This window comes from Barbus barbus (genome assembly GCF_936440315.1).
Source record: "Barbus barbus genome assembly, chromosome: 9".
In the NCBI taxonomy this organism is placed as follows: Eukaryota; Metazoa; Chordata; class Actinopteri; order Cypriniformes; family Cyprinidae; genus Barbus; species Barbus barbus.
In genome coordinates, this window is record NC_136737.1 from 25,640,204 (window position 1) to 25,659,711 (window position 19,508).

The window sequence follows — 19,508 nt, forward strand, 5'->3', positions numbered from 1 at the left end:
CATTTGCCTCACATTTCAGGATGAAAAGACATTTCAGATGAAGGATAATCCACTTCTTACCTCCGAGACTGTGTTATGATCTATATGACCTTAATATTTTTATTGTGAGTATTAGGCTTATCATTATGATCACTGTTGTTGTGCTATGATATTGTAATATTTACCATTATATAATCAGAGGAGCATAGAAAAGTTTATGAAAGTGTCACTCCACAATACAATAGCAACATATATAAATATAGTATTTTTATGTTACATTAATCAGGGTCACACCTTCCTAAGGAAAGGATATGGACCAGAAGACATTGCAATTACTACATGATATGTAGACAGACCTAAAGAAGTTCCAGATTTATACTTGTGCTCTTATTATTTCAGTTATTTTGCTTTTAATGTAAATAAACATTTGCAAACAATATAATTTCTCTTGTGAATTTATTTAGATGTTAATTACATTTACTTACAAATTCATCATCATCATGTTGATATGCTATGTTACTATAAAACTCTTATGACAAACATGTCTTCTAATATCTTCAGTTGTTGTGTATACTGAGCTGCAGTGGACACATATTAAATGACTTCACTTGGACCCATTGTGCGATCTGTCTCTTTAATACCGCATGGTTTATATACATGTTGCTGCTGATTGGGCTGACATTTTTGACACCCACCAAACAAGAGAAAACGTATCTCAAACCCCGTTGCACACCGTTTCCAGGAAACATGACGTTCAACCCGGAAACCGGAGCAAAACGTTGAGCCTGAACGTGACCCTGATCACAATCTCCTCGTCACTGATCACCAGCACCTATCAGCACTCATCAGCTCCACTATATCTGCAGACTCTCCACACTCCCTCCAGGTCCGGTCTACCATTCACATCCCTGTACTGTCCCAAGACTCTATGTGCATGACTTACCAGTGTGTACTTACCTTTAGATCTCCTGATGTGTAGTACTCCTTCGTTCCTGGTCTTCGTTCTTCGGTCTTCCTCATTCGTTCTCCTACGAACCTGCAAAGAAACCACTCGTCAGCATACAGCTAAGAACCATTGAACTGATCATAGTGTTTGATACTCACCTGGCATTGATCATCATGATCTGCTTCCACAAGCCTGTCAATAAACCTGCCTGTGTTTCACTACCTGTTTGTCTCTGGCTCAATCTGTGACGGTTGCTTCAGATTTGCTACAGTTTTTAACCACCGTGTCACTACTCAGTAACAGTGTGAAACATACCAGTGTAGTCTGAATTGTTGTAACTGGAATCATAATCATGAAATGTTTCAATGTCCATCCCTTGCCTTGGTGTATGAATACTAAACTGTGTTCACAGGAACAAATATAAATATATCAATGTCAGAGGCCTGATAGAATAGAAATAGATATGAGCTCATAGTTGTGGTTTGTTCTGTTTCAGCTCCACAACACGAACCAGTGAAGGAGGAACAGCATTGGTCAATCTATTACCATATAAATACATCATTATAAATACAGATAATACCATAATTACAATAAAGAACCATCAAAATATTGCTCTATGCATCATTATAAATACTCTCCCTTGTTCATTAAACACACCAGAATACAACTTTTCATAATAGTAAATAAATCCTGTTCAATTTAATACTGAATGGGTCACGACATCATTTCAGTAGAAAGCTTGCATGTTATTCAGTCTGACATTCTGTGAAAACATGTTACAAGATTATCAACATTATCAAAAGATCTTCTGTAACACATGAGGTACATTTGTATGTCTTTAATCTGTCAGGATGTTTCTGAAGATCTGACCGCAGGTTTCAGGAAGTCTTGAGTCTTTAACACAGTCTGTGTCTTTAACCGTCTGTCATCATTCAGTCAGTATGGAGCTCAGTCAGCTTCCTCTTGTGCTCTGTGAGTATTATTTTCTCTAAATGTATTTCAGTGGAATTATCATATTATGTAGATAATCAAGTGTTTTAGTGTTCCTAGATTTGTGTCTTTTCTTGCTGCTCTCAGAGTTTCAGATCCAGCTCTAGTCCATGATATATGAGTGAAGGATGAGTTTGAGAGAGGAAGTGTGCAGTTAGTGCTGTTTGTGAAAGTGAAATGCACTCTGTTGTGTTGTAGATCAGTGTTTGTTCAGTCAGTCAGTTTTGTGATGTGTAATGCTGTTGAATCAGTTCTCTCTCGAGCTCTCACGAGACATCATGGAGAAATTCTCCATTATGGGAACTCCTTCCCTCCAACTTTTCCTGAAGTCCTATTGGCTCACGCCAGTCAAATTGACTGGTCAATTGTCGCGAAGCATGCAAATATTGACGAGCTTGAGAGGCAGTATAAAATGCAGAGCCCGCGACAATCACGTCAGAATGTTTTCCTTGACGACCGATTCCTGTAAGAAGATAACGTCATACTGCTGTATTTGCGCGGGACCGATCGACCCACTGGATAGCCACGACCACTACATCGCCTGTCTGGGCCTGGCCCACGCGGAGGCGGCTCTGGAGGAGTCTGACTGCGTGCACTATGCAGATCTGCCGATGCGCATGCTGAGGACTCGCCAGAATGTGGTCCGTGGCCTCCTTAGGGTGAGGGCCACTGCCGCCAGCAAGCCGCTGGTGCCCCCCTCCCCACCCGAATGTGAAAGCGACGATTTGGCGCGAAGCCACCGTTCTCAATGGTCGCCTCGATCCCCAGTCACCTTCTCCGATGATTGTTTCCGTCCCCCTCCGTCTGTCGCGGACTTCGTTTCCTTTGGCCAGGAAGGCGAGTAGAACTCTATGTCCATTTCAGCCTCGGAGAAGGAGGACTGGGCTGAATCGGAGCAGGATCGCTTTGACAGTGAATGACCCGCGGACCTCCAAGAGGAGTTCATAAGGGTCATGAATAAGGCTGTCCAGGAGTTGGAGCTCTCTTGGAATCCTCCAGAGGAGCCGGCCAAGAGCAAGCTAGATTCCTGGTAGGCCTACTTCAGGTCCAGCCGCCAAGTGGACTTGGTGCCGTTCTTTCCCGATGTCCACGATCAGCTCATCAAGAGATGGTCTGCTCCCAAATCGGCACACGTCCACTCAGTGACGCAGGTTATATTTTCTCATGTGGAGGGGGCGGAAGCCCAAGGGTATGTGCGCATGCCCCCCGTCGAGGAAACTGTCGCTGCACATCTGTGCCCTGCGTCGGCCAAAACCCTGGGCTCAGATATCAGCCTGCCCTCCAAGCCATGCAGGATGACAGCCCATCTAGCCAGCAGGGCTTACTCCTCGGCTGGGGAGGGAGCCTCAGCCCTGCACACTATGGCGGTGCTTCAAGTGTTCCAGGCCAAGCTCCTGCAGTCCCTGGAGGGCGGGGCTGTCTCACCGGACACGGTGAACGATTTGCGTGCGGCTACGGACTTCGCGCTGATGGCGATAAAGCGTGCTGCCCAGGCGATTAGCCGAGCCATGGGGTTCATGGTAGTCCAGGAGAGGCACCTATGGCTTACTTTAGCTGACCTCAGGGATGCAGACCACAAGGTGCTTTTGAATGCACCGATCACTCCCTCCGGCCTCTTTGGCGATGCCGTGGAGTCAATCATCGAGTGGTTTTCGGAGGATCAAAAGTGTGCCAAGGCCATGAGCTAGAGCCCTGAATTTCGGTCCGGGCCCGACGGGCCCCGACTTTTTTAGGCCTCTAGGGCCGGGCTTCGGGCCAATTTTCACGTCATAGTTCAGATGCGGGGCCTGTTTTGGGTTTCTCCTTATTTTTATATTGTAGACACCCATCGATTAGTGATGAAAGAAAATTCCGCGCTGGGGGAAACAACACCAGACCGTGCCGCGACTGAGAGCAGCTCGATGGTGTTTAGTGTCCCACAGCAGCAGCGTGCGCAAGTGACTTCAGCGCAGCTGAATAGTTCTGCATTCAAATGCACGCAATTCTGTTCTGCAAGCAGCCTCCACGCTGTCTTCCTGAGGGTGTCGTGAGGAGGGAGGAGCGCACCAGAGGCCCAGCTCCCAAGCGACACAGAATGTTGCACGATGTTCTCGAGCGCGGCATTCACAATGTTTGTGTTCTTGCATGTCATTCAATAAAAATGCATACATCCTCACAACAGGGGCGGATCTAGAAATTTTTAGAAACAGGGGCCACAATTTACAATAATAGATGGCAACAATATTGTGTACCAAAAATGAAAGTTTAGACAATTTAATTTAGTATCAGATATAGTAATATCACCCAAGAGGTCATTAATTATTAATAAAAAAATGAAAACAAATCACATTATTTAGTGCAATATCTACATTTTTTTTTAAACGATGTAACTGTGCAATCATTTGTCTAAAATTACGTATTTTTTAGCTTAACAAAATTATGAATATTTATTTTCTGGTGTCACTCTTGTCCTGTCAATTGGGGAGAAGGATCAAGTGATAGGATCACGCTGATATCAGCATTTTAATAAACAGTGGTTTAATAAACAGCGTGCTACACGGTGAAGACACACTCTGGACAGCGAGGACTCTTCTAGGAGTGACTCAGATGACCAACGTTTGCATTTTAAAGAGCCACTAATATAATTCCTGACGGTAGCCTTTTATTCTTAAATTCATGAGTTAAAATGTTGCTCGGCCATATATAAAAAGCTACATAATTTTAGTTGAATTTTTCCAAACAGGCTATTATTAGACTAAAATCTGCTGGTATATTGGTTGAAATATGAAATATCTCCTTACAGGCCACTTTTAGTTTTAAATGTTGTACAAGGCATGTATATTACTATATATAAACATAAATATGATAAACTATGATATCCCTTATGAAAATTAAAGTTGGTTTTACTATTGTAAAAGTGTGGTAACCATGTTTTTTTGCAGGTTACCATTTCAATATAGGCAGCTTTACTACAAATACCATGGTATTTATTTAGTAAAACCATGGCTAATTTTCATAAGGGATATTAATGTTTAGATTATATTTTGGTACATTTATATAGCTGAATCACAATAAAGCTCACCTGAACTTCAACTAGTTTGATTATAGTAGCCTATTTGTATAATTAGATTAGCCTACTCCTCTCAGTAGGTTGTCTGTGTGTAGTTTTATACTTGTTTAAACTTTTACTGCAGAGGTAGCTACAGCATTTCTCTCCACTGTAGGCTATGTTTCAACATATATATTAGAAAGACAATAAATCTTACTTGACCTAACGTAAAAATAAAATTCAAAATGCTTTCATTTTTGGTACACAATATTGTCTCTATTCACTATACATTTGCATTTTAGTATTACAATATATTGTGACACGATATATTGTTATACCACTGCATTGTTTTGAATGTTGAACAATTGTATCAATATATCTGTATATTCTATATCCCGTGATCCAACAGAGGATAAGAGGTACGGAGAATGGATCAGTTTTTATAGGGAAAGACAGCCTAGTTAAATGTTTAGCCATGTCACCTCTGATTTTTGAACTAATCAATCATGTTAACAACTTTACAGCACTTGTTGTGAATTTCACTGACACTGTAGTAGGGTCACTTTGTGAAAACATCTAAATGGTTAATTATAGATATAGTTAGACAGAAACTCACCTGTTCCCCACTCATATTGGTCTGAAAAGGTAAAGAGGTGTTTCAGGTCTCGGGACTAGCGTAAATTGACCAACAGCGCCATCTGCTGTTTTTGAAAAGAAAGTTGCTCAATTGCACATGTGAGAAAATCAGCCTGTCGCATCTGTGAGAAAATCAAGCCAAGTTTCCTCATAAAAAGGCAAATGAGTTTCACAGTTGTAACACACAATACATATATTTGTCCATACCTCTGCATTTTCTCTCAAAGAGTTTTGTATTTGAAAATCACTTTGCATTTGTGTGAAAGTCGAGTTTTTCTTTGCAAAGCAGATTGTGTTTATTTGCAAAACACTGGATTTGTTTGATAAATATTGGCACAAAAATCGCTCCATACTCTGTGCAAGCAGGCAGCGAATCTTCTGCTATGGGCGGACAGTCACTTTCTCTCCATCAGAGCAGCGCACATCCCCGGTCTCCTGAACCGCGGGGCGGACATGCTTTCGAGGAAGGGGATTCCTCAAGGAGAGTGGAGGTTGCACCCCGAGTCGGTTCGGGTGATTTGGACCCGCTGCGGGAGAGCGGAGGTGGATCTGTTCGCCACGAGCGAGAATGCGCACTGCCCGCTGTTCTTCTCCCTGTCTCACTCCCCGCTGGAAAAGGACGCGCTGACATCGTGCTGGCCAGTGGCCAGCAGCCAGGCTGTATGTGTTTCCTCCAATCAAGATATTGCCACAGGTGTTATGCAAGATCAGGGAGGAGCGAGCTTCTGTGATACTCATCGCCCTGAACTGGCCGAACCAGCCTGAGTTATCTCTGTGCTGCTCTTACAATACTGTTATTGCTTCTGTTCTGCCCTGTTCTCAGCGCAGCTCACATTATTACTGACCAGATATGCAAATTTCGTATACCTGGGGTTTAGACGCTCATTGGCTTATCTCCACCTATCAGCTGCGAGTCCGCTCATCGAGCGCCGCTATTGGGCTTTGGGTGAGTGTTCTATCTTCGCTGAGTGTGTAGCTTTTACAGGCGCTTGCTCGTAGCCTCTCTCACGGCGGGATTGAGTATCGTTCCTATAACGGAGAATTTCTCCGGGATGTCTCGTGAGAGCTCGAGAGGGAACCGAGGTTACGATAGTAACATCATGTTGGTTTGTTTTGCAGTTATTGTCGCTGTTATCGTAATATTCACTAGTACACAGCAGGGGCGTAGCCATCATTTCAAAAGTGGGGGGGACGGAATGTCTAGTGTTATACCTGTTTTTTTGTTGTTGTTTTTTTTCAGTTAACCCTTGTCTAATTGACAGGTTTTATTTTTAATCATACCTTTTTGCTTAATATGCTTTATGATTATGTTAAATATGATTATAAAACAGAAGGAAAGAAAGAGAGAAAAAAGAAAAAGGAAGAAAGAAATACAACAGCTTGTCACTGGGACAGTACCCTTAAAAGCACATCTTTGTACCTTATTTACCACAAAAAGTTTCACAGTTGTACATATTGGTACTCTAATGTACTAATATGCACCTTTTTGAGTATAAGTTACAAAGATGTCCTTATAAGTAGGGATGGGTATCGTTAAGGTTTTAACGGTATTATACTACTCTTATACTGCTTATCGATCCGGTACTTTAACGGTATTCTTATCGGTACTTTTTGTTTTACTTTGTTTCTTTGTTCATATTCTTACAGTATCTTATCTTATGTATATAAAACACTAAAAATGCCTGCACTTCATCAATTTGTAAATGCACCAGTGTTGAGGTATTTTTAGTGTTTTATATACATTAGATAAGATACAGTAACAACATGAACAAAGAAACAAAGTAAAACAAACTGACAAATACAATAAAACAAACACACAAACGAAATGAAATAAACAGTGCTTTCATTTTTCCATGAAGGTCTACTAATATTAATGTTCAGGTAAGTAATAACTACAAAATAAATCTAAAAGTAATCAGATGTAAATGAGCACTGCATAGTTTTCACTGTATGTACTGATAGATTTATGTTTATTAAAGCTATAACGTTGTTCAGATTAAGAGCTGTGGGTGATTTTCTCTTTGCATTTTGTTCTTTGATTAACATTGATGGCTCAAGCTCCAGTCTGACACTTTAAGACAATATACTGACACGCATCGGATTTTCTCCCAGCTGTCCAATTAAAACATAAAAGTGAAGACTCTCATAGCCGGCCATTTTGACACATTTTGTGTGTATTTTCTGGCATATTTTTGTGTGTTATTTCGACGCGCCCGAAGCTCAAAGTGTACTTTGCTTGTCCATTTTGGAGCACGCCGCCGCGCAGGCACACGCGCGCACACACATTTCAGCCTGGGGAACAGCATCACTTGTGCAGATGGTACTTTCAACGTTTTACTATCAAATATGTCCTGCAATGTAGCAACAGTAAAGACGGCATTTTATAACAATCACTGATTGAGCTGATTCAGATGTTAAGTTTTGGTTCGGAGGAACGAATCCACGCCGCTATGAAGGGAAGGGAGTTGTGCTAGAAGAAATGCGGCTATAATCCTTGGAAGCCAAAATCGAAAAAAAAAAAAAAAACTTAGCTTAATATAACAGCCACAGGCCTAAAGTGTGAGCAGATGTTTGAATGGTTAGTTCTCTCTTCTATCATAATTAAACAGGACTTTCATGTTGCGTGTGCTGAAGCTCCTCCGCGTGAGCGCGATCTGGCTTCTGAATTGCGAATAGCAAAAATGCATCACAGACAAATGTTTGAATATTATTGCACATAAAAACAGCTGGCGACATTATATATATATATATATATATATTATATATAGAGAGAGAGAGAGCAACAATAAATGTATGTGTGTTTTCTTAATTTCTCCAATACCGACAGAAGTACCGATAACTTCAGAGCTTATCGATACTCCGGTCTTTCATAATTTAGCCCCGAGACCGATTTAATACAGAGTTTCGGTACCCATCCCTACTTATAAGGGTACTATTGTTTACATATTTCAGATTGTATTGTGTGTGTGTTGTATGTACAGTACATGGCACACAGTAATGGATACTTGCACATTCACATACTTCTTTATTCTGTTCTGTGCTATTATACATTAGTCTGATTAGTCTATGTTAAAAGAAATATCTTATCATAGACAATGCTGTAAATAATCTTTACCTCTTGCCTCATTCACTCTCAACTGTGAATTCACTTCTGCCTCTGTCTACAGCAAATAAAGTAGTGTTTGAAACATGTACATACAGGGAATAGTGACATACAGAAGAAAATAACTAATTAAGTACACTGCTGGACAATAACCAATCATTTGTATCCTAAATTATTTTTTAACACTTTAGAATGATAAACACACATTCACTATTAACTATGACTTTTCCCTCAAACTCTTCATTTACTGCTTATTAATAGCTTGTAAGGTAGTCGCTGTAGTTGTTAAGTTTAGGATTATGGGATGCAGAATATGGTCATGAAGAATACAGAATTAATATGTGCTTAAGTACTAATAAACAACCAATATGCAAGCTAATAATTACCTACTGTAGTTAAAAATGATAGCTGAGAAGTTGTTCATCATACTAATGTTATTTTTTATTTTTCTATATTTGACTAATTATGTGTTTTTTATGATTAGTCCATATATAATCCTACAAACGCTTCACTGTAAAAAATGATCGTGATTTTAACGGTAAAAAACTGTGATAATGCTACGGTAAAAACCTGTTACATGGTTAAAGGAAAGTTCCTGTAAAATTTACAGGGAAAAACTGTAAACTTACGTTCCCAGAATTCCCTGCGTTCCATTTCAAATTCTGTTTGAATTTTAAGTTTTTTCTTTGAAATAACTATGTTTCTTCTTAGTTTTTTCTTATCAGTTATGTTTATTAGGGTTGTATGTTACATCTAATGTTGTTAAATTAATGTTTATAGCATATTTCAGTTTAATGAGTCTCACCATGATGGTGTTTAGTGCTTGTGTGAATGACACTGTGCACCTTCTGTATATTTTATTGTTTAAAAGTTGCTTGTGATGGGTTTTGGCTCATCATGTGACTTTCTCATCATCACCTGCATTTGGTGGTTATCAGTGTATTTCAAAGGAACAAAACAGATTTCAGTACTTTAATAGGTTGGCATATTAAGATTATATCAGTTAAAGAAATTACGGTATTTAACTGTAAATTTAAGTTAAAACCTAAAATGTTGCTACCATATTTTTACGGTAGAATTCTGGCAACCACAACTGCCAGTTTTTTACCGTAAATTTTACGAAAAAATGTTGTGTATTATAGACGTTGTACAATGTAAAAACAGCCAGGTGTTAAAAGACACTCTTCTCACCTGTCACTGTGTGTCGTCCTAATTGTGTCCTAACAAACCTAGGCTGACTGTTTCTTGTTCATTCTTGACAACACATAAAAACGTCAAATTAGTGCAATAATGTGTGCTTGGTGTGCAATTAGTGCTTGCATACTTGATTGAAATACATCATGTAGATTTGGCAGAGTTAAACATGTCACAATGCTGCAAACGCTGTACAATCTCAGTTCAACATTATCTTTATTCTTATTTGAAGGGTTCTGATAACATACGTGTTAAAATAAAAGACGTTACAAAAGAGTTATGGAAAAATACACTGAAAATAAATAAGTGCATGTTTGTCCAGGCAGCTTTTTATTTCTCCATATAATGAACATCAAAACTTGCTAATTATTCAACAAGAGCAATAGGCAGAGTCACTCAACATTGTGCAACACTATTCGGATCCCACATGACAACTTACGCTGCTTGACTTCTTTGTAAAAGAGGAGTGAAGAGTTTCTTGCCGCTTTGAACTCATCTCGACCTCTAATGAATGATGGATACAGCGCGGGACCGCGGGCGCGAGCCTGGGCATGTCGTGACGTCACAAACTGAGTGACTGATTGCCATGGAAACGTAAACGTCATGTATAAATTATCTTGTCTCTTTTAATTTGAAATCATTCTGGATTTATATACATTGCTCCATTAAAACCTCAACATGTCGAGAACACAACTGTCCAATGAAAAAGTGCGGGGGACGAATTTACTTTTTATAAAAAGTGGGGGGGATGCGTCCCCCGCGTAATCTACGCCCCTGGTACACAGTTAGTAAGAGTTGGTCTTTATTCTTCTGCTCGTGATCAGACTGTTTCCTTCAAGTTCTCTAAACAGTTCTCTGCTGTGACCAAATCTATAAAATACCAGTCAAATATTTCATGTTTATCTAGACACATATACAGTCCCCACACAATATCTTAATATTTGTTCATCTTTATAATTATCAGCTCTATTTTCACATTGTAATGAGTTTTTCTCTTTGTGTTTTAGTGCTGATTTCAAACATCTACTCTGGACATACTAAAGGTGAGTCAATTTAATTCATATATTTTCATCACATGTGAGTGATTCTACATTAACTGTTACAAACCAACTGAGAGTTGAGAAATTACTTACATTTTATTTTGATTATAATTGCAATCTTTTAACAAGTTGAATTATTCATGTGACAATTCTGAGGTTTGACAAGAAGCACAACATACTAGAGCGGGTTTAGAGGGGGCTATAGCCCCATCAGAAACTTACTTAGGCCCGGCACAGCCCCCCCCCCCCCCACAACCCACATCCCAAGGATTTCCTAATGATTTTCCTGTTTTTTAACTCTCGGTGTCACTCTCATTAACACTGAAAAATAAACTTTAAAAACCTTAAAAAAAAGTGTCTAATATGTGGCCTATAAACAATTGATATATTGGGGGAGGGGTCAAGCAACTCAAGCAAGCAACGTGTAAACTTTGCTCAAGACAGTGAAGGTCAATTCACTACAGAGAAAGTGTAAAAAACAAAAAAATGAATATATATAAATGACTATAACAGCTATAGAGAACAACACTTCAGTCTCATCTGATTTAGCATGTGTGTGTTTTACAGTCAAGTAACTGTGTTCATGCAGTAAAAGCAGCACATTATTTTTATTGTGAATTGTTGCTGTTCTACAGAAACACCAAAACCCACAGTGACCATCAAACCTGCTCAACATGTATTCAGAGGAGACACAGTCACTCTCAGATGTGACATATATGCTGAAGGAGTCACTAGCTGGAAGTACATCTGGTATAAAGATGGTTTAGTTTTCAGTGAACTACAGCAACACACATTCAGTTCTGTTACTGAGTCTAACGCAGGTAAATACTTCTGTTCTGGAGCAGAGAGAGAAGGATCACGAACATCACACCGCAGTGATGAAGTTAAACTGACAGTATCAGGTGAGTTTGATCATCTCTTCACATTCACACACAAGTTTAACATGTTATTAATGAGTGATTTCTCTATTTCAGATAAAGCTCAGGCAGTTTTAAGTGTTTCTCCACAGACGTGGTTGACTGAAGGAGATCCAGTGACTCTGATCTGTGAGGTTAACAGCTCCTCTACAGGCTGGACATTCAGCTGGTTCACTCAAACTGTCTCATCAGGTAAGATATAATGTGCTTCATGCAGCAACATCTGAATAAACTGGTTTCATAAAATATTATAGAGATTAATAATATTTAATCAATTTGAATACTCTGGTTATACCAACAAAGGTAATTTATAAGACTCATATATAAATGACTGCTCATGTCTTGAGGTAACTGAACTTTTTCACTTTATACAGACAACAGATATCAATATGAGCTGCTCTCAGACAGCAGCAGAGGAGCTGGAGGAAACTACACTGTCAGTTCTGCTGCTCTAAATCACACAGGAGTTTATGTGTGCAGAGCAAAGAGAGGAGAACCAGCCAATTACACAATGTACAGCAACACACAGCCACTATGGGTCACTGGTGAGTTCAGTTTTGTTGGTTGTCACAGTTGTCTTTGGTTTGCTTGCTGATGGCATAATGACAAATATTTTAAGGTGTAATTTAGTTTATGAAGTTTTAAATAGAAATATTCAGTGATGACATAGATTTTCTGATACTATAGCTTGAATATTTTTTTCTGAAAAGCTGCTTTGAAACAATGTAAGTTGTGTGAAGTGTTTTATCAATAAAACTGTCTTGACCTGATTTCTAAACTGTTGCTGTAATTGTCTTCTCAGGTGTTTCTCCTCCAGTCTCTCTGATCGTCAGACCCAACCGAACTCAACACTTCACAACTGTCTCTCTCTCTCTGAGCTGTGAGGACCAGATTAACTCTACTGGATGGAGAGTGAAAAGATACACAGAGACATATGGGCTGAAAGATTGTTCATCATTACTCCGAGGATCACAAACAGGATCTACATGTACAATCAGAGACACCATCCCATCAGACACTGGAGTGTACTGGTGTGAGTCTGAATCTGGAGAGAAATATCCTCCTGTTAATATCACTGTACACTGTGAGTCTGTGTTTCTGTATTTATTAATTTCACAAAAGCCTTATTTCATGTTTTGGATATAAATAGCCGGATTGCCATCTCAATCCAGTCACCCTTGCAATCATTATTCCTGAATGACAATGAGACCTCTAGACTAATAAACCATTGACTATTAAGCCATTGCTCAACCTTCGACTTTTGTCCAAAAACATAAATCATTGTGATTCTAAATTTATCCAGAATCGTGCAGTCATTTATCAACATGTCATGTTTATTTGTTTACATATTTCATAACCCCCATGAGAAAAGGTATTATTATTATCATTATTATTATTGTATTGATTAACTCTGTCCTATTTGAGTTAGGTCTCAAACTCCTCCATAAACTAGAACCTCTTCCTCTGAGCACATCTGCAGAAGCCCATATATCTCTCTGATTTGTGTCTTTGCATTAACTTTGTATGTAATCTACTCGTGTAAATAACTCAATTCACTTTTGGTGTTCACACATTAGATCTTCCTCATCTGTTTCTCTTGTTCTTCCTCCTGTTTATTTCACCACTGTGGGGTTCAGAGCGTTCAGCTGCTCCTCGTCTCTGATACTCTCTTACACAACAATGTGAAAGTGATTCTCTTCTTACTTTTAAATAACGTCTTAAACTCATCTTTTTAAATGAGCTTTTCCTGATTCATTTTAATTTAATGTTGAATATATATTGCTTTGTATTACTGTCTTGTAATTTATGATTGTCATTAAGGTGTAAAAATGCATTATTATTATTATTATTGCTGTTGTCTCCACATTGTTGATGCATTCTTACTATATTCTTACTATTTGTCAGTTGATGTTTGCTCTGTTTCTGTAGCTGGTGTGATTCTGGAGAGTCCTGTTCATCCTGTGACTGAAGGAGAAACTCTGACTCTACGCTGTTTAGATCAATATCAAACCTCACCAAACCTCAGAGCTGATTTCTATAAAGATGGGTCACTCATCCAGAATCAAACTACAGAGATGATCATCTCTACTGTCTCAAAGTCACACGAGGGTTTCTACTCCTGCAAACACCCAGAGAGAGGAGAGTCACCCAAGAGCTGGATCTCAGTCACAGGTGAGAGTCAATGAAACTGAGCTGATTTATTTCTTCTTATGTTCTCGTTCAGATATGGTGCTTGATAAAGTGTTTGTGTGTCTCTTCTTCAGCGTCTCATTCAGGATCTCAGATCTCTGTCCTCCACACACTCAGTTCTGTTGTGGCAGTTTCTCCATATCTGCTAGTGACAGTCGTGCTGATTTTCAAATGCTGCAGGATGAGAGGTAAATGTCGGATTCATTACATTATATTCAGTTAAACTACAAATACGTCATTATCGATAACACTGTGTAGCTTGTCATGCTTTGGGTTTGTAAGGTGCTCACTAGCTGCTTTGAAACAGCATTTATTGTGAAAACTGTTGTAATCCAAATCAGTTAAACTGAATCTGTTTCACTCCTCCTGTTTATATTTTACTGTACAAATACATATCTTTCCTCTCTGATAAAATATATGATTTTTTTTGTTTTGTCTTTTCTAGTCAAATTTGTTTAAATGTAGTTAAAAGATGATGGCAGCTAGTTCATAAAAAAACAATAAACCAAAGACAAAAAACATACATAGTAGTTCAAGTAAATGCTTGATTGTTTTGTGTGTATTTAACAGCTGCATCTGTTGAAGAGCAAGAAACTGCAATCTGATCTTAATCTGTTGTGATGGTGAGAGAACTTCAGCTTCATCCTGGAATCTCTCAGTCTCTCAGTTCAGACTGAACATGATTATTTACTGTAAAAGTCATGTTTTGGGAGTGACTCCTTTTGGCATCTCACAGTTGTTAAAATCATCATGAACCAGTATCACAACTCTTTTGACTTCTGAGTGAAACAGGATATTCAACGAGAAAACATATAGAGAAGAACTTGATTTGATCCATCAGGAATTAATTGGATTGTAAAAAAAAGGCTGTTATATATAGTTTAGGTAACACTTTAGAATTGGGAACACTTGTTCACTATCAACTATGACTTTTCCCTCAATAAACTCCTAATTTGCTGCTTATTAATAGTTAGTAAGGTAGTTGTTAAGTTTAGGTATTGGGTAGGATTAGGGATGTAGAATAAGGCATTAACATGTGCTGAATTACCACTAATAAATGGCTAATATTCTAGTAATATGCATGCTAATAAGCAACTAGTTAAGAGACCCTAAAATAAAGTGTCATAATTAGGGGTGATATTGAGGAAAAAAAGGTTATATCTCTATTTCCTGGGTGAGCAAGTTATGTCGTATTGGACATATACTAGATTAACTCATGGACATTTATTGATTGCTGAAGAAGCACCAACATGTTAATAATGCGGGACTCTCTTGATGGTGAAACATGTGCTTTAGCTCTGCACAATATTTAATGTCATGAGACAAAGGTTATTATCAGGACAAACTCTTAAGGACTTGTTTTATAAGATGGACCCAGAAAAACTTTTACAATTTCTTTCAAAAGAAAATTAAGAATATTTTATAGAATTTTATGTTTTAAACTTTGTTTTATAATTGCTTTATGTTGTATTGTGTACTACTGTATTGTTATAATGTGTGTTTGCCATGAAACAGTCTGTGAAGATGATGACAATAAACTTAAATCAAGTCAAGCTCTATTATGATTAAGCATTATACACAACGTGTTCTACTGTGTTATGTTCAATCTCACAGTTTTCTTTATTTGTACGTGTAAATACAAAAAAAAAAGCCTTGCCAATTTCAGTACAGAAGGAACATACACTCGAGTCGGCCTGTAATATTCTTATCTTTTTTCTTAAGATTGTTCTTAAGACAACACTTAAGAATTCAAATTCTTGAAAAGAATCTTCTTAAAAATCATAAATCGTAAATAACTTTGGATGAGTGCAAAAACAGCATAAAAATGAATGAAACAGATCGCTGCAGCTTGAGACAGGCAGTGTTGCCAACTAAGCAACTAGATTTAGGGACTTTTCAGACCCCCCTAGCGACTTTTTTGTTGGCAACACTGGAGACAGGCTGTTCAAAAACATGCCGCATTAGATGTTCTTAAGAATATATTTGAGAACTTAAGAATTTTCCAAGAATTGCAGTTAAGAACATTCTTACTCACTTCAATTTATCTTAAGATATTTCTTAAATTATTTCTTAAGAATATTAAATAATCCATACATATCATTTTATTATTTCCATAGCAACGTGTTGTTATGAACGCAGCCAGACAACAAGGGTAAGTAAAACACTGTGACTTTATTTCGAGGTGCGGGTGCAGGAGATCGTGGTAAGAGGTGAGTGGCTTCCAAGTGGACAGTTTGGATGTGTCCGATAGTCGTTCTGACTTCGTCTTCCTGCTTTACAGGTTCGAGGCAGAGGATGAGGACCGGAATCCGAGGACGCCGTTCTCAGACGAGGCTGGTCTGGATACAGAGGCTGGAAGTTCCGGATGACTAGCGTGGAAGTCCTCTAAGAGCATCGGGTCAAGAACATCCTCTCTGGGGACCCAGGAGCGTTCCTCGGGGCCATAACCCTCCCAGTCGACGAGGTACTCCAATTTACCACCACGGCGCCGGGAATGTACGATCTCCCGGACCCTGTAGACGGCACCTTCGTCGATGATGAGCGGGAGAGGGGGTTCCTCGACCGGACCAGGCTCTGGGGAAACAGAAGGGAGACATGGTTTAAGTAGTGACACGTGAAAGGTGGGATGAATTCGGTATTGTGGGGGTAGTTGGAGTTTGTAGGTGACAGGATTGATCTGCTCGAGGATTGTAAAGGGGCCAACGAATCTGGGACTTAGCTTACGGCTAGGCAGGCGCAGACGAATGTCCCGGGTGGACAGCCACACCTTCTGTCCGGTAGGTGGGAGCGACGGACATCGGCAGAGATCTTTTGTCTGCGCACTGCCTGCTGTAATTGATGGTGGGCAGCGTCCCAGACTCTCTCGCTCTCCCGGAACCAGTAATCCACTGCGGGGATGTCGGAAGGTACTCCCGACCAAGGGAAGAGCGGGGGCTGGTAGCCGAGTACGCATTGAAAGGGCGTGAGTCCAGTGGCGGCTTGGCTCAGGGAGTTATGCGCGTACTCGGCCCAGCCCAGGAACTGGTTCCAGGAGTTCTGGCGGCTATGGCAGAAGGTTCGCAGGAAACGGCTGATGTCTTGAATCTTGCGTTCTGTTTGTCCATTGGATTGAGGGTGGTAGCCGGAGGTTAGGCTTACGGTCACACCTAGGAGGGAGAGGAAAGCCTTCCAAACCCGTGCAATGAATTGGGGTCCTCTATCAGATACTATGTCCTCCGGGATGCCATAGTACCTGAAGATGTGGTTGAAGAGTAATTCGGCTGTTTGTAATGCTGTAGGTAGACCGGTGAGGGGGATTAGGCGGCAGAATTTGGAGAAACGGTCTACTATGACAAGGATGCAGGTGAATTTGTCGGAAGCAGGCAGGTCAGTGATGAAGTCCACCCCTAGGTGTGACCATGGACGATTGGGTATGGGTAATGGGAGGAGTTTACCAGTCGGGAGATGACGGGAGCTTTTTGAAATGGCACAATCTGGACAACCCTGAACGAACCTTCGCACGTCCCTGGCCATGTTGGGCCACCAGAAGCGTTCGTGTAGCAGCGAGAGAGTCGCGTTGGCCCCTGGGTGGCCAGTACTGAGGGATGTATGAGTGGAGAATATGAGCGGAGTCCGTTGGGTTCTGGGTACGTATTGGCGACCTGGGGGACAGCCCGGCGGATTGGCTGGAGGATTATCAGAGGCAATGGATGGAGAGGACCATTGGATGGGACATGTGATAACCTTCGTGGATAAAATGCCCTCTGGTTCTTCCAAACCTTCCTCCGGGGCATGGACCCGAGACAAGGCATCAGCCTTCAGGTTGCGCGGTCCTGGGCGATAGGAGATCTGGAAGTCAAAACGGGTGAAGAATAAAGCCCATCTGGCCTGGCGTGGGTTAAGACGTTTAGCGTCCCGTGGGTACTGGAGGTTCTTATGATCGGTAAGAACCACGAAGGGATGGGCTGCCCCCTCCAACCAATGCCTCCATTCCTCTAGGGTGAGCTTGATGGCCAGTAGTTCTCGATTGCCGATGTCATAGTTCCTTTCCGCCGGGCTGAGTTTACGGGAATAGAAGGCACATGGATGGAGTTTGGGAGGCGTCCCCTGCTGCTGAGATAGCACTGCCCCTACGCCAGTGGTAGAGGCGTCAACTTCCACGACAAAAGGCAAATCTGGGTCTGGGTGGACTAGAAGAGGTGCGGTGGTGAAAGCTCGTTTCAGTTGGTGGAAGGCAGAGGAGGCTTGGTCGTTCCACTTCAAGGTTTTAGAGCCACCTTGTAATAGATTTGTGAGTGGACTGGAGATTGTGCTGTAGTGGGCGATGAACCGGCGATAAAAATTGGCGAACCCAAGGAAGCGTTGAAGCTCCTTGATGGTGCTGGGCTGTGGCCAAGAGGCGATCGCCTCCACCTTCCTCCTGTCCATGCGGACACCACCACTGTCAATGACATATCCGAGAAAGTGAGGTGGCCCACAATGGAAGGGAGTATTGGGCCTTAGGCAAGGGCTGTGGTAATTGTGGGAAGCAGCGCGGGAAGCAGCAGTTACCCCATTTTATAACCTCACCGGTGCGCCAAGACAGGTTTGGGTTATGCTGCACGAGCCAGGGGAGACCCAGGATGATGTCAACGCCAGATTCTTCCAATATCAAAAGGTGAATTTCCTCTTGGTGGAGCAAGCCTATGCGTAATTGAAGGGGACCCACACAGCGATTGATATGGCGGCGTGAGAGGGATTTACCTGTTATGGATTGGATTTGAAAAGTGGTTTCTGTGGCGGTGGTCTGGAGCTGGAGCTGTTTGCAAAGGTACCCCGCGATGAAGTTCCCCGCTGAGCCGGAGTCGATGAGGATGGTAACTGGCAGAGAACGGATACCAATGATCAGTTGAGCTTTAGTGGTGAAGGGTTTCATTATAGGAAAAGTGGGTCTCATCCCACTTACCGTCAGACGGGCAGGACAGTCTTGGATCATATGCGCTCTGTCTCCGCAATACAGGCATAAGCCCCGCTGCCAACGCCGTTGCCTCTCTGCAGGCGTAAGGTGGTAGGAGTCAGTGAGCATCGGTTCAGGTTGCTCCTTGCTCGCAGCTTGGGTTGAAGATGACATGCTGACGGTAATGGGCTCTGGGCTGCAGGCTTGCATGCGGTTCGAGCAGCGGACGGCCAGCTGGATGAACTTCTCTAAGCCGAAGGTATCATCGTACGCCGCGAGTTGAAGGCGTAAAGCGGGGTTTAAACTCTGACGAAAAGCGGTCAGCAGAGAGGGCTCGTTCCAACCACTCGCCGCCGCGAGGGTACGAAATTTGAGAGAGTATTCATGTGTAGTAGACGAGCCCTGCCGCAGCCGCTAAAGCTGTTCGCCCACGTTGGAATCCCCTGGTGACGGACTGAACACCTCACGAAAGTGGGTAATAAATTGGGCGTATGAGTGAGTTGCGGGACCTGCTTGGGTCATAATGGTTTCTGCCCACTTCAATGCGGGACCCGTGAGGGAGGTGATTAC

General features: G+C 41.2%; 1 protein-coding gene across 1 annotated transcript; it reads left to right on the forward strand.

The window, feature by feature from the left end:
- The first annotated feature begins 1,855 nt into the window (after nucleotides 1-1,855).
- LOC306875219 (high affinity immunoglobulin gamma Fc receptor I-like) lies at nucleotides 1,856-15,599 on the forward strand. Its single transcript, XM_079425685.1, has 9 exons — nucleotides 1,856-1,897; nucleotides 10,884-10,919; nucleotides 11,552-11,818; nucleotides 11,891-12,025; nucleotides 12,208-12,378; nucleotides 12,636-12,917; nucleotides 13,763-14,005; nucleotides 14,098-14,211; nucleotides 14,594-15,599. The coding sequence occupies exons 1-9, from the start codon at nucleotides 1,867-1,869 to the stop codon at nucleotides 14,626-14,628; spliced, it is 1,314 nt and encodes a 437-aa protein (XP_079281811.1). The 5' UTR covers nucleotides 1,856-1,866; the 3' UTR covers nucleotides 14,629-15,599.
- The last annotated feature ends 3,909 nt before the right edge of the window (nucleotides 15,600-19,508 follow it).

Excerpts from the sequence above, each read along its gene's own strand:
- LOC306875219 (XM_079425685.1), top strand. The coding sequence starts at position 1,867 with ATGGAGCTCAGTCAGCTTCCTCTTGTGCTCT. Across the intron at positions 11,819-11,890 it reads AGTTAAACTGACAGTATCAG|ATAAAGCTCAGGCAGTTTTA; the intron begins GTGAGTTTGATC and ends TCTCTATTTCAG. Across the intron at positions 14,212-14,593 it reads CAAATGCTGCAGGATGAGAG|CTGCATCTGTTGAAGAGCAA; the intron begins GTAAATGTCGGA and ends TGTATTTAACAG.